The sequence below is a fragment of the Eretmochelys imbricata genome, chromosome 4 (assembly GCF_965152235.1).
Source record: "Eretmochelys imbricata isolate rEreImb1 chromosome 4, rEreImb1.hap1, whole genome shotgun sequence".
Taxonomy (NCBI): domain Eukaryota; kingdom Metazoa; phylum Chordata; order Testudines; family Cheloniidae; genus Eretmochelys; species Eretmochelys imbricata.
In genome coordinates, this window is record NC_135575.1 from 17,882,715 (window position 1) to 17,897,328 (window position 14,614).

General features: G+C 41.8%; 1 protein-coding gene across 1 annotated transcript in view; it reads left to right on the forward strand.

Annotated features, from left to right (window-relative positions):
- FRAS1 (Fraser extracellular matrix complex subunit 1) overlaps positions 1 to 14,614 on the forward strand; it is a 301,544-nt gene that overhangs the window by 197,897 nt on the left and 89,033 nt on the right. Inside the window, exons 28-30 of the mRNA XM_077814356.1 lie at positions 24 to 108; positions 3,877 to 4,203; positions 9,140 to 9,293. Of these exons, the coding sequence (XP_077670482.1) occupies positions 24 to 108; positions 3,877 to 4,203; positions 9,140 to 9,293 (566 nt within the window). The remainder of the gene's footprint in view (positions 1 to 23; positions 109 to 3,876; positions 4,204 to 9,139; positions 9,294 to 14,614) is intronic.

A 14,614-nucleotide genomic window follows, 5' to 3' on the forward strand; every position in this document is an offset into this window, starting at 1 on the left:
TTTTATGCGGCGGACTTGTTTAGGAAAGGTCAGTTTTCCTTGAAGGTCAGCGACCAGCAGTTCTTCTCCCAGTTAGAGATGATCACTGTGCAAGCACTGTCGACACAGGTAATATAACAAAGCTGAAGAAATCCCTGATGTTTTTTATATAGATTTTAAATTTACAAGAGAAACTTGGTATCTTGTAACAATAACAAATGAACCTGAGCAAAAGTCAGTCGATCTGAATTTCTTCAGGCCAAAGAGGATATACCAGAGACACACAGGGCTGGATTCTCCTCTCATTTACACGGGTGTGAATTAGGAGAAGCTCCATTTAATTTAATAGAATTACACCATGTAAAAACAGTTTAAGTGAGAGCAGAATTTGGGCCACTGAGGACTGTAGTGCTGTGCACAATTATTATGGTATAGCAGAACGGCAGCTCTTCTAACGTTAAGGTTGAGAGTCACTTACTTTTTAAAATAGTCTTTCAGATAGTGGATGATCTAGACGTTTATTCCACTTCAACGGAGTCATTATTGATCTCTACAGGAGAATCTTTTGCACTTGAAAGCCTGTAGTAAGAGTGTCTGCTTCCGGGCTGCTGATTAAGTAGACTAGTAGGAACAAACAGAGCAAAAGAGATTTCTAAATGTCTCTGCAGTCATTTATGTACCCCTTAAACTGCTCACCACTTTTACTCATGTTGAGCTTATAGTCCATTGTGTTCCCATTGTATATGATTATTTTACTATCATTATTACTTAATATCTGTAGTCTGCTATTGCCTAGAGGCCTCAACTAAGTTGGGCCCCATGGTGATAGGGGCTGTACAAACATATAGCAAAAGAGGTTCATGCCCCATAGAGCTTACAGTCTGAAACACAAAATATAAAAGGTGGATGAGAGAAACAAGTATGTGAAAGGAGGACAGGGTTACAAAATTAATTGGATGTTTTAGCACAGATTAGCTGGGTACGCAATTCTTAGCCAATCAGTAGTGGTAATCACATCTTATACTCTTATGGGACCTGATTCTCATTTAAACAAAGGCTGTTTTACAACAGTCTGGCCAGTGTAAAGGAGAATGAGAATCATAAACTTCAAGGCCTCTTTATATCATCAAAGCAGTGTAAAACAGCCTTAGTGTTACTGAGAATCAGAGCCACAGTCTTTTAGTGTTGACTCTTGTCTGCCTGACTCCGCACCCTTAATCGTGAGTCATTTAAGAAATATATAAAAGTTTCTTTAATCTCTCCAGTTAGGTTCAGATTTCAGGCTGTAGTGCTATGCTGTGTTTTAGGCTAATTATGTAGGATCACAACCAGCTGCAACACCGCTCCAAAGCAGAAATGTTGGCACATTGAACTACTGACATCCTCACTATGTATAGCATTGGTGACCATTTTATTTATCTATTTAGTGTTCCTGATAGGGAATAAATCCTCCAGTTTGAGAAGGTTTTTTCTTTTTGGGGGACCCATAGTCTCTTGATCCTGTGAAGTCAGTAGGAATTCAGCACCTCTCAGGGTTGGGCCCTTTAATGGTAACTTGAGGATTTTTTTTTTTTAAATATCTTGATTGTGTTTTCTTGCTTTTAAGCATTATTTTCTATGTGGGCTAAATTAATAGCTTACACAATAACTTATACAACTCAACAGTGCTCCTTACAAGAAAGAACTAGATAACTAATTTGAAACTGGTAAAATTTGGACTGTAACCGGACTTCTTCCCAGGTTATGTAATGTCTTCAAGATGGAGGTTTGGTACCCCTTTGCCCTGGAATTAAAGCTGTTGTGTAGCTGGGTTGGTCCAATCTATAAATAGAATTTGTTTTCCATAAAACATATGTCTGAGCATTATTTGGCGGCCTTGTACTTTGCGCAGCAAGAAAATATTTCATTACAGGCCTAGTCTTACAACTGTTGAAGTCAGTAGTAGAACTCCCCGTGGTTTGAGTGGAAGCAGAGTAGAGACTTAGGTGAGCTAGGACTAGAGGTCTAATCCAAAGCCTATTGAAGTCAGTTCCAACTCCAGTGACTTCTAAGGGTCAGGCCCTAGGGTCTGTGTCTGTACAAACACTTCATACACTAGCTGAGGTGAAGAGTTTAAGAATGCTATTGCCTGATTCTTTTGGAGACAATGGGCCAAATTCAGTCCCCGCATAAGGAGACATGATTCCGTTGACTTCAGTGGAAGTTGGACCTACTTATGCCCATGCCAAATTTAGTCCAAAGTCTGTGCTGCTTAATTCTCATTTTGTCTGCTGGACAAGAGATCAAAAGCCCAGCCAAGTGGAGGTGGCTTTTTGCTTCAGACTCACTTCTTCACCAGCAGAATAACGAAACCCTGTGCATTCCCATGTTACTCCCTTCAGTCACTTCCACTGAGACACTTTAACATAAGCTGAGGTCTCCCAGCCATTAGGTGTCACATGGAGTCATTTGTCTGTGTGAAGCCATCCCTTTAGATTTCTTTTTAATTTGCATGTCAGGGAATAGGTAAGTACCCATAGTCTGTATCATGTGCGTTTGCAGCAGTGTTCCTTATACGACAATATCATCAGTTTAATAACCTTTGTTTTTGAGGAAAAGAGTGGGTCTTAGAAGAAGTGCTGTTCTAAAAAGAACCCTTATTTCAGCAGAGGGATATTAAACTAAGATTATTATTTAGTTGTATTATGGTTGTGCCTACAGGTTCCAGCCGGGGTGAGGGCCCCATGATGAAAGGCACTATACACACACAGAACGAAAAGATAGTCTCTGTCCCTAAGAGCTTGCAATTTAAAGTAGGTGACAATAGACAACAGGTGGAGACAATCTGTGTTCTTTGGCTTTGGGTTTTGATTAGAAAAAAAAAAATCCCTTTTCTAAAGGTTCATGTTGCCTGTTTCCTAGATAAAGGGACACTTGAAACCTGAAGAAAACACATTTACCCAGATACGTAACCGGTTATAATGAAACAGTGATCTGCGTTATATGCCCTTCCCCTAACCTGTCTGTCTTGTCTGGTAGATTTTAAGCTCTTCAGAGCAGGGATAGTCTGCTGCTCTGTGCTTGTACAGTGCGTAACGCAAGGCGGCCCTGATCTCGGTTGCTGCCGGAGCACTACCATGATAAATATGATTAATAATGATGTTGCCATACCACCTGGGACTGCAATTTCATTTGATTACAAAAGCAAAGCATGGTGGGCCTGTCATTACCTGTATGGGAGACCTCCATGGAACGCCTAGGAGCTGCAGAAATGGGAAGTGGTGAATGCAAAAGGTGGCAGTCTTCTCTTGGGCTACATCTAGAGCCATTACCCAGTATGTGCAAGAGGAGGCGGCATTGTCTGGTCCATGAAGTGTCAGGTCATATTTTTATGTACGTTTTCCTCCTCATCATAGCCTTTCCTTGATAGGAATGATGCCTTCTCCTTCTTGGTCGTTGGGCAAGCGAGAGGGTTGTAACTAGGCACTAGGGCAGCTCTACCAAAATCAGGGGGAAAAGGTCTGGAAATCAGTTATTGCTCGGAGTTCCCATTGACTTTAGCAAAACCAGGCCTTGTCCCTTGAGGTTCTTATTGAGCTATCCAAGCAGAGCAGCAAAGGGGATACAGACCGTGAGCAGGTAACTACATTCTTTATGCATAAATGTCCTGAGGCTTTTTGTTCAGCTTGCTGCAGTGTGAGAATCCCACCTTCTAATGTAATTAAATCTGTCTAGATAGTCTTAAGTTCTACCCTTCTGGGGAAACGTGCAGTTAGTGAATTCCTATTGTTTACAAATAGGGGCTTTCCAGCACATGAAGGGAATTAATCTCCCTACCCCACACCTTACTTCCAGACTTCCAACAGCATTAGAGCACTGTTGTTTAGCAAACAGCTAAGAGCTGTGTTTATGTTTCAGGCCCCCTACGTGCTAAGGAATGAAGTCCTCTTTATCAGCAGAGGGGATACTGGATCAATAACAAACGTGTTGCTTGATATTCGAGACAATGACAATCCCCAGGATGTAGCAGCGATGGTTTTAGATCCTCCACGTCATGGCCAGCTGGTCAAAACTCCAGGGGACACAGCTTCTGCAGCCCAAGTATTCCATCTGGATGACCTGGCGAATGGACTCCTACGGTACGCTCACGATGGTTCTGACAGTCGGGATGATACGGTTCTGCTGCAAGTGAATGATGGGCACCACTTCCAGAATATCCTGTTCCACATTAAGATTTCTCCAAAGGTATGTTCCTTTCTGCAGTGGCCAAGCTAGTAGTTTATAAAAGCAGTATATCTGGGGGAGAGGTTAGAGACCAGACATTGCTGACAGGGGTGCAGCAAGGGAGGGGCAAAGTGGCAGGTTGGGTTTGGGTTTGGGTTTGCAAAATCTTGTCTGTTGGTGTTTTGGTTTGTAGACCCACAATGGTTCCACTTTAGTGGTTCAGCTTAGCTAAATAGTTCCTGTTTCAGTTCATCTGTAGCTGCAGTCTGAGAGCTGAAAATGCACCATTCTTTTTTGCGGTGGGAGCAATAGACATGTGAGAAGAGGGGGGCCTGACTCTACCCTCACTCCCTGGAGGAAGGGGTGCTGAGAGGCTGGTAGCAATCTGCAGGCAATAGTATGATATTGGACATGGGCCCCCAGCTAAAAAATTCACATCCGGATCCAAACTTCCCCCAAAGTCTGAGGGTGCACTGATTAGGGGATTTGGGCCAGCAAATTATAAAATTAGGGGCCAGAGGCAAAGTTCTGATCCAGATAAGGAGTCAAACGTCCCCAAAGTGTGGAGGTGTTTGGGTTTGGGGTTGTGATTGAGGCTCATTTATGACTGGCTTTAAAGCGGGTTATTCATTTGACCAGAGGTTAGGTTATGTAGCTAAGTAACATCAGTGGAGGAGAAAACAGGACAGCTTGGTGTTTGGAAGAAAGAGTTCTTCTGTGAGTGCCCGACACAGTAAGTTAGTATTACACAGTCCGTGCTAAATTGTGAGAAGAGTGGATGCATCTGGAAAATGAATGGATCTCAGGAAACTATCAGGAAAAGAAACCTACATAAATTAAAAGGCTTAGTTAACAAAGTGTTTGAATTGCTGACTTCAGCTTTAAAGGGATGGGGAGGTACTGAGTGCGGTGGGTTCATGGCTGATCAACATCCCAAAGCTATCAAGATCACTGAAGTTTAATAAACTTTACTTAATACTTGACCCTTCTTAATATTTAATCATGTTCCTAGAGATATTTGAGAAGAGATCCCTAAAATTTAACAATTATTATTATTTATTTTAATTTAATTCTTCCATTTTTATTAAAAACTGGATGTTCCCACCTGTAGTTGTGTTATTCCCATTCTAAGTACAGGGAATGCGGTGGTAAAGAAAATTATGGTGCAGTATCTATTTTTAAATCACATCACTTTTAAAAAAGCAAAAAAAGTAGAATGCACTGTGGCAGACAATTTTTATGTCAGACACTATACATTGTGTAACAATCATTTCAATAATGTGTGGTGTTGTCATAAGATAAGAGTCGTCAAAAAGTCAAGGATTTGTCCACCTGAGAAGAGGTCAGATTTGTGCAGTCCTGCTATTGTGTATTGTGGAACCCAACAATTACAACTGACTTCCTTATATAACTTTGGCCAAGTCACTTAATCTTTCAGGGAAGGGGTTGGAAGAGGCGGGGCAGAGGTGGGGCTGCCGGAAGGGGTGGAGTGGGGCGGGGCCAGGGCAGTGGGTTGGGGGGTGGTCAGTGGTGCAGCCCTCCGGCCAATGTACTAGTCCCCATGTGGCCCTCGTGGTCATTTGAGTTTGAGACCCCTGCTCTATTGGGAAACAGTGAGTCCACACCCTAGAAAATGTGCCATCTGACAGCATCAGATCAGCCAAAGCGGGAGTTAGACCTGGCTGCATGTTGTGTGTTTGTTGTAGGTATCAGCCTGGGTAATGGGATATGGAACCCTTTGCCTTCCAGGTGGCCAAAAGATACTTAGATCAGATGGTTGTGTGATGTTCAGTGTAGTAAGGGCTGATAGTCTCGGTTCATTTCGCAGTGGATAAGTATCTCTTGTGGGCAGTTTCAGCAGGAAGGCCCAGATTTGAACGGGCATAGAGACTGAACTACCTTCTCACCACTAGGGGCGATTCAGCCAGGTTGGGGTTGAGGCACATTGGCAAGGCAGTGTGGCGGAAGCATGACCAGCAATAGCCTGTGCTATACTTGCTGAGTGGTTAAATAGAGAGGACTTTAGTCTTCAGGACTGTTCAGTACTCACAAAAGGTGCATTCGAATTCATGCGTGTGGGTACGCGCACACACACAGTGGAAATGTAACGATCAGCCTTACCACCGGTAAACAAAAATCTGACATGATTCCAGTTGTGTCGCTGACCTCTGCAGGAGAACTGACTCTGGCCTAGCTATAACTTGTCACTTACAAAATAAAAGGATTAGCAAGCAAGAAGGAACCTTTTGCTGAGTACATTTTTATTAATTAGTTGAATCACAGCATCAAAGCCAGCCGGGAATGTTATTGAAAAATGACTGAATGATTTATTGTGGGGAATGAAGAGCCCTTCATTCATTCATCCATCCCTTCGAAATGAGGAAATGCCATTGTTGCTCTGGAACTGTGACCTTACTTTTAATTAACATTTTCTTGGAAATTTTTTCTTCTCATACAGTGCATTTTTGGCCCTCGCCCTCAAAGTACTCTGAAGCACGGCTGCTCTCTCATTTCTCCCCTGCCATAATAAATCTGGTAATTTCTCTGACCCTTTCAAGCTGGTAATTTCCTGCTGCTGATTTATGCTTTGATGTTAAACTCCATAAGTGCCGTGACATCACTGACACTTGAAGATGGGTGGAAAGTTGCCATGGGTATTGTTAGGGTTCTCCTTTGCTGGCAATCAGTCCTGTCTTACTTCTGCTCAATTCTTTTAAAGAATAAAGCGGTCATTTGTCCTAGGGGATCTGCTGATCCTAAATGATGTAAAACTTAGGACTACATGACATTCTGATTTAAAAAAATTGCATTATGCAAAATCAATATTAAATTCATTAAAATTTGATTGGTAGATCTCAAAAAGTAATTGTAATGGGGGAGTTATCATACAATGGGGGTGTTTTAATGGGGACCTGCAGAGATCCTGCAGGGATCTGTTCTTGGTCCAGTGTTGTTCAATATTTTTATAAATGATTTGGAAGCAAATATAAAATCATTACTGATAAAGTTTGTACATAACATAAAACTTGATGAAGCGGTAAACAATGAGGACAGTTAAGTTATACAGAGCAATCTGGATTGGTTGGTAAAATGGGTTTATTTGAACAACATGCAGTTTAATGCAGCCAAATGTGAGGTCATACAGGTAGGAACCAAGAATGTGGGTCACACTTACAGGATGTGCGGGACTGTAGCCTAGAAAGTAGTGACTGAAAAGGATATAGGGGTCCTGGTGGATAGCGCAGCTGAAGAGGAGTTGCCAATGTCATGCTGTGGCTAAGACGGCTAGTATGATTCTTGGCTGTAATGCTGGGCAATATCGAGTAGATGGAGGGGAGTGTTATTACCAGTGTATATGGTATTAATGAAGCCATTCCTGGAACACTGTGACATGTTCTGCTGTCCACACTTCAAGAAGGATGTTGAAAAATTGAAAAGGTTTCAAAAAAAGAGCTATAAGAATTGTTTGGAAAACCTGCCTTACAGTGGAAGACTTAGGAAGCTCAATATATTTAGCTTATCAAAGAGAAGATTGAAGTGACTTGACCATGGTCTATAAGTACTTACACGGGGCGACAATTTTTGATAGGAGAGCATTTTTAAATGTAGTAGACAAAGGTATAATAAGGTGACTGGAAGGTGAAGGTAGGTGAGTTCAGTCTATAAATAAGGCATAAATGTTTAACACTGAGGGTAATTAACCATTGGAACATTTACCAAGGGATGTGGTAGATTCTTAATCACGTGAAGTCTTTAAATTAAGACTGGATGTCTTTATCAAAAATATGTTCCAGCTAAACCACAAAATGTGGGCTTGATGTGGGAATTGCTGGGTGAAATTCTGTGGCCTCGATTACACAGGAGGTCAGACAAGATGATCACAAGGGCCACCTCTAGCCTTAGAGCCCAGTAATCTAGGATGAGGTATTTGAGAACTTGTCACTGTTGTTAAAACTGACTTTGCCTTGGGATAAATTTGGCTCCCAAATATTTATTTTCCAGTTGGAAAACTTCCTGTGCCACAAGTAAGGTCCCTTCCAACCCTGATAGTCTCTGATATTTTATGAACATCAGGTTTATTTATGTGTCTCTTCCAGACACACTACCACACCCAAACCCCTCGGTCATTTCAAGTATTCGCAAACACTTTTGTAATGGCAGAACTATATCAGAAAAGTTCTCCCCAGCGTGTTGTTGGTTCTAAAGGTGTTATACTTTGACATGCTTCCTAAGATGTGAAAGGGGTGAGAGATTGAAGTGATTGCCAGGGCCTGTGTGTATTGAAGTGTCACTGTTCCACTATGATGAAAATTACAGATACTTAAAAAGGTTGAGAGTGTTTTTATTTATAGCTTGTTTTTAAATGAGGGTGTGGTTTATAACCATCCTCAAAGAAGTGTGTGTGGGGAAGGGATTTAAAAGGGGGAGAGATAGCATCAGACAAGTATTCTAGTCCTGGACAAAGGTTTTAGCAGTGGAGATAGTGAGGATTTTTGACAGTGTCATGGAGGTTAACCTGACAAGAGAGAAGCTGCAAAGGGAAAGAAAGGGAAGCAGATGCACCAGGACTTAAGGACAAGGAAGACCATACTGTTTAAATGAAGAGGTGAAAAGGCCATTGACAGAGACGGAGGATGATGGTACGGAGAGGATTAGGGAGGGAGTGACTTGCGATCAGGAGAAGCTGGGGTCAAAGAGGACAAGAAGAAAGTCACAAATGGGACTGAAGAATGAGAAAGTGGAAGGTGGGAAGGAAAACAAGGTGTGAAATGGAATTGGTAGGACAGGGAGCTTCCCTCTTTGAAGCAGATGAGAATCAGAGAGTCAGCTGCCTCATGTGTTCTGCAATATTCAACCTCATCCTTCTTGTTTAAAAATTTGTTTACACTGGCCCATTATCATTGCTCTTCAACCAAGCCTCTGCTGCTTCCCCCCTCCCACCCCCAATCCCCTGCAGAGTGATGGAGGCCCCCGGCTGGTCACTAACCCCCTGGTGTGGGTCCCAGAAGGAGGGATGCTGCAGATCACCAACAGAATTTTGCAAGCAGAGATGCCTGGTGCCAGTGAATCTGAGATAACCTACACGATCATCAAGGACCAGCCAAGATACGGTAACTTATTGTAGATCCTGTACTACCAGGGGACATTGCTGTTGGGCTGCTCCTTCTCCTTCCCTGGCGTCTCCCACCCTTAACAGAAGAAGTGCAGGTTTCTAATTCTCTGGGAGTCAGGCATGCTCAGCACTGGCTAAGGACATTATTTCATGGTATTTTGTACACATCAAATATCTTTGGAGAACGCAGTTAGTTATAGTGCGCGTTTCAATACCATCAGCTACGAATACTTACATATGATGTCCAAATCCCACATCTGGCCAGTTAAAATGGGCGTCAGCTTGTAAAACAGTCATGGCTAGATTCCAGTCTGAATGCCCAAATGGTGGGGCTGCATGTTCCGTTTCATTGTCCATGGTTGCAGATGCATTGAGCTCAGTGCAGTTAATATGGAGTTAGACCCAGATGCTCAAAGGTATTTAGGCACCTAACTCCCATTGATTTCAGTGGAAGCTGGGCACCAAGTATCTTGTGAGGACCTGGGACAAAGACCCTCATGGGAACACGATGTCACCCGCTGTTTGTCAAATGGTAACATGATGTGATGCAGTGTCGTTGTAGCCATGTTGGTTCCAGGATATTAGAAGGACAAGGCGGGTGAGAGAATATCTTTTATTGGACCAATTCTTATGTCAACCTTATCTCCTAATTCCCACTGTGGGCTCTGATCTCTGAGTGGCTGCCTTCACAGTCTACAGAAACAAAGGTGGTAAAAGCATTCTACAGGCTGAGGGGAAGGCAGGGTGGTAAGTAATGGGATTTGTGACTGAGGTACAAATTCGGAGAAGCTGGATGGGAAAGAGAACAGAGCACATCGGGCTGGAAAATAAATATGAATAAGAGAGAACGACATTAATTTCCCCATCAGATGTATTGTTTCATTCACAAGGACAAATAATCTTTAAACATGCTTTAGACCCAAATGAAACTGTATTGTTTTAATTTGCTGAACCAGATCAATTTAGAAAGGGTCACTTTAACAACACAGACTCTGCTCTTCTCCGTGTTGTTTTTAGAATAGGTTTAATTCTTAAACAGCTGCTGAAGCCTCACAGAAGATGTTGATAAACACAGTGCTACTGTTCAGATCATATTTAAATATGCCCTATATTGTCTCTGGGTAAGGCGTGTGTCTCGCTTTTAATCATTTGAAATATTCGTATGAAAACAGGAATTTGATCTTTAGGAGTTCATCTCCTGCTGCCTAATCCTCATTTGAAGTTATAATCCTCTGGATGTATCATCGTAAATATCTCCACAACAACTATTTGTGATTATATAAACAGAGGTTTATGGCTTCAGATGAGAAATAAACAGCAGGAGCCTTTGATCTTCAAAGTTTTCTCTGAAATATTATCCCTGGTGGTGGTAATAATAATTTAAGAAAAAGCAAGGAAATACAAAAACAGGTCCTGAGTAAAAAAGGGTCAACATAGGGCTCCAGTACAAGCAGAATTCCAGATCCGTGAAATGTGTGTGCATTTTCTAGTCTCAGCTTGTTGTTGTTCCAGACCAGTTAGAAATGAACCATCTATGTATTTTTATTTGCTGATGCTTCCTTCTGATTTGTGGGGGAATAGCTACTCCAGAGGCTAAATCCTGGCCCAATTGAAGTCAGTCTCAAAACTGCAAGTTGACTTCAGTAGGATCTGGATTTCACTCCAGGTCTGTAATGTTAGTAAAATGAATGGGAATTGGGCATCCTAAGAGACTGACTCATGTGAGTAAAGTATCGGAATCAGGCCTATCATTAGATTGAAGGACCATGCTTCTAGGGGAATATTAGTGTAGTTTTCAGTGCGTGACAGGGTCGCCGGATGCAACCTGGACTGTGGGATCGCTGAGCCCGCTGAACTCACCAACCTGGGCTGCCTCTCGCGTTGTGATGCTGACGTCAAGCTATAACACTCTGGTCAGCACTGCGTTTACACAGACATCCACGGGCAGGCACACACTGAACTGAGTTACATGAATGATGTCCCAGCCACTCATGAATCGCCAATAGGGAGGCTCTCCCCCAGCCTTGCACCTCAGCACTATACTGTCCCACACTGCTTAAGGCTTCCTTGGGCAGTGCAAGTTCATTAGTTCACCACTCCCTCGGTGTTGAATGGATACACGCTAGCCTTTGTAAACTGAGCTGAGATTTCCCAAGCACTTCAGCCAAAACAGATTTATTAATGACAGAAAGATACATTGTGACTATAAGTGGTAGGCACACAAGTCAGAGATAGTTAACTTAAGAAAATTTAACATTCATTCTAAATCCTAAATTTTTAGTCTAAGCAGGAACTGAACCAAACAATGTCTCACCCTGACATAGTACAAGCAGGTTACAGTTCCCCAGTACACAGGCTGGGACTACCTTCCAGCCTGGGACCACCCTTCCCCAGTTGGTCCATTGAGACATTCTTCCAGGTATTGAGTTGGGGGGGAGAGACCAAGTGTTGATGTCACTGTCTCTCCTTTTATATCTTCTTCCTGCTTACTAGAAAGATCCTTGCTGTGACGGGGTGGTTAGGCAACCTCCATTGGTCAGGCAGTCTCGATGGCATACATACTCTCTTTGAGAAGTCTCTGGGATGGCCCTTGGGAGAGTGGATTCCCTTTAATGGGCCATCAGCATGTGTCTGGCTGGTCCTCTGTTGTATTTGAGAGGTTGGCTGGGGGTGTCTTCCAACCTCACAACATATTTCAGTAACACACATTGCTACACTTCATAACTGCACATATAATGTAGCACACACAATCCAAAAGGATATTAATGTTCAACAGATCAAGACTTTTCAAATGATACCTCCCAAGGCATGCATTGTACAAAACCGATCATAATCATGTCATAATGGTGAATATGGGGGTTCCAGGGTGCTACTTTGAGGTACAGAATGTCACATAGTGATAAGAGAGAAACATGATATGCAAGCCAGCGTTTTTTTATTACTCAAACATCATTCAAATGCGATTTTGGGAAATGAACTAAGAGAGCTTAAAATGAATATTTTGCAAAGCAGAATTATTGCTACAAAAAGAGCTAAATAATTTGTATAGGTTTTGATTAGTAGCTACAAAGGATACTTTCAAAGGTCAATAGAGAGGTGGAATGCATAATTAAATACAGATTCAGTGAGAGACTGGAGTTTGCTATATGTGCAGACTACATTTCTATCCATGAGTACTAAAACATAGGACGATATGTAATTATTAGCACAGATTATATATAACTCTAAAACAAATGAGTAAAATTAAATTTTGAGGACCAGCTAGATCCTCAGCTGGTATAAATTACCATAGCTCCATTGACTTAAGTGAAGTCAGGAATACTGTGTCCGGTTCTGGTGTCCCCAATTCAAGAAGCACGTTGAAAAATTGGAGACTCTTCAGAAAAGAGATGTGAGAATGACTAAAAGATTGATAAACATGCCTTATAGTTAAAGACTCAAGGAGCTCAGTCTGTTTCGCTTATCAAAGAGAAGGGGAAAGGGTGACTTGATCACAGTCTATACGTACCTACCTGGAGAAAAGAAGCTTGATGATAGAGAGGTCTTCATTCTAGCAAACAAAGGTATCACAAGATCAAATAGCTGGAAGTTGAAGCCAGACACATTCAGACCCTAAATGAGGTGAAAAATTTTAACAATGAGGACAATTAGCCATTGGAATAATTACAAAGGGTTGTGGTGGATTATCTGTCACCGACCATTTTTAAATCAAGATATTGGAGGTTTTTCTAAAAGATCTGCTCTAGTTCAGCCGCAGCTATTACACTTGAGGCAGGAATTAATTCAGGGAAGTCCTGTGGTCTGCGTGGGTATGTTTACACTGTGTGCTAACCCCGGGCTTTGACTCCAGTGTGAACCCAAAACCCCTTAACATCCACACACAAATCAGTCTGACTCAAGTCAGCAAGCACTCAGGACCCTGGTCTTAAGAACCCACTAGGAGGGTGGGTCAGAGCCTGAATTACACCGTGATTCAGGGCCAAGCCTGGGCATTTTGCAGTGTGGATGCAGGTCAAGCCATAGACCCAAGGTCTGCATTAGTGCAGTATGGACGTGTTAGCATGGCTATGAGATCCAGGTGTAGTGGTTGCAAAGCCAGGATTACAATGCAGTATGGACACTCAAGCATGGGGTTGGAAACACTGAGTCTACAAGCTCAGGTCCCACAGATCTGGGCTTGGTGTGCAGTGTAGACATATCATGTTATGCGGAAGGTCTGACCAGATGGTCCCAGTGGTCCTTTCTGTCCTTAAAATTTATTAAACTCTTTGTGCTGAGGATCTAGCCCTAGAACTGTATACAAAATGTGATATAAAACCCATTAATATTAGGAAAAATGTCCATAATACTCCTATTGCAATTAACAGAAAAACTGTTATTGAAGTCAATGGTGCAGGGTTGGGCCATAATTCTGAACATGCGACAAAGTTTGGTTCTGAAGTTATTGAATATATACCTGATTTACTAAATGTGTGGGTTTATTTAACCCAGGTGTTTGCATTTTGAAATAATGTATAAATTCTAGATTAAATAGACATCACAGCAGTCCTATGGGAGTAGCACTGTCAGTTGCAAAAACGTTTATAAGAAAATACCGAACAAAGGAATCTACACCTTCAGCATAATGGAATCATTTACTTTAGTGTCAGAACGGATGAAGGGTTAGGAATGCATGAATCCCAAGAGAACCTCCTCATACCCATTCAGAGGTGATACAAAGACATTTAAGATCACATGGGTCTCTTATTTGATTATCAGTTAGATATAATCTACTTTAAAAGATGTTTTGATCGTGTCATTTTTCGTAAGGTTTTTGTTTGATTTGTTTGTATTTATATATGAGATTTTGGACAAACTTTGAATTATGTGTTGCACAATAAAATAAATAAAATATTTAGGACCAAGATTTTGATGCCCTTTCAGTGAGTAGCACTTGACTCTGTGTAATCTCATGGAAGTTAGGGGGCTACTCATGGAGTAAAATGTTGTTCACCATGAGTAAGGGATAAGAATCTTCTTCTATATATATTTGGAGGGTCCAAGTTGATCAATAACAGGATTGATCCTCCAGTGATAAACATTGTCATGGCTGCGTTGAACCCAGTGGAGGTAGGACAATTTACACCAGCTGAGGATCTGTCTGGCTCTGTGTAAAAGCTGATATAAGCAGAGTGTTTTCTGTGTGATATCAGGGGATCTTTAAACTGAATATTATTCCAACCAGAAGCTATAGCTTTGCAGAGTTTTAACATCAGCTAACAATACTGGATGTTGTAATGTATTAGTTCAGCATTTCTATATGTGCTGAATATTTCCGCT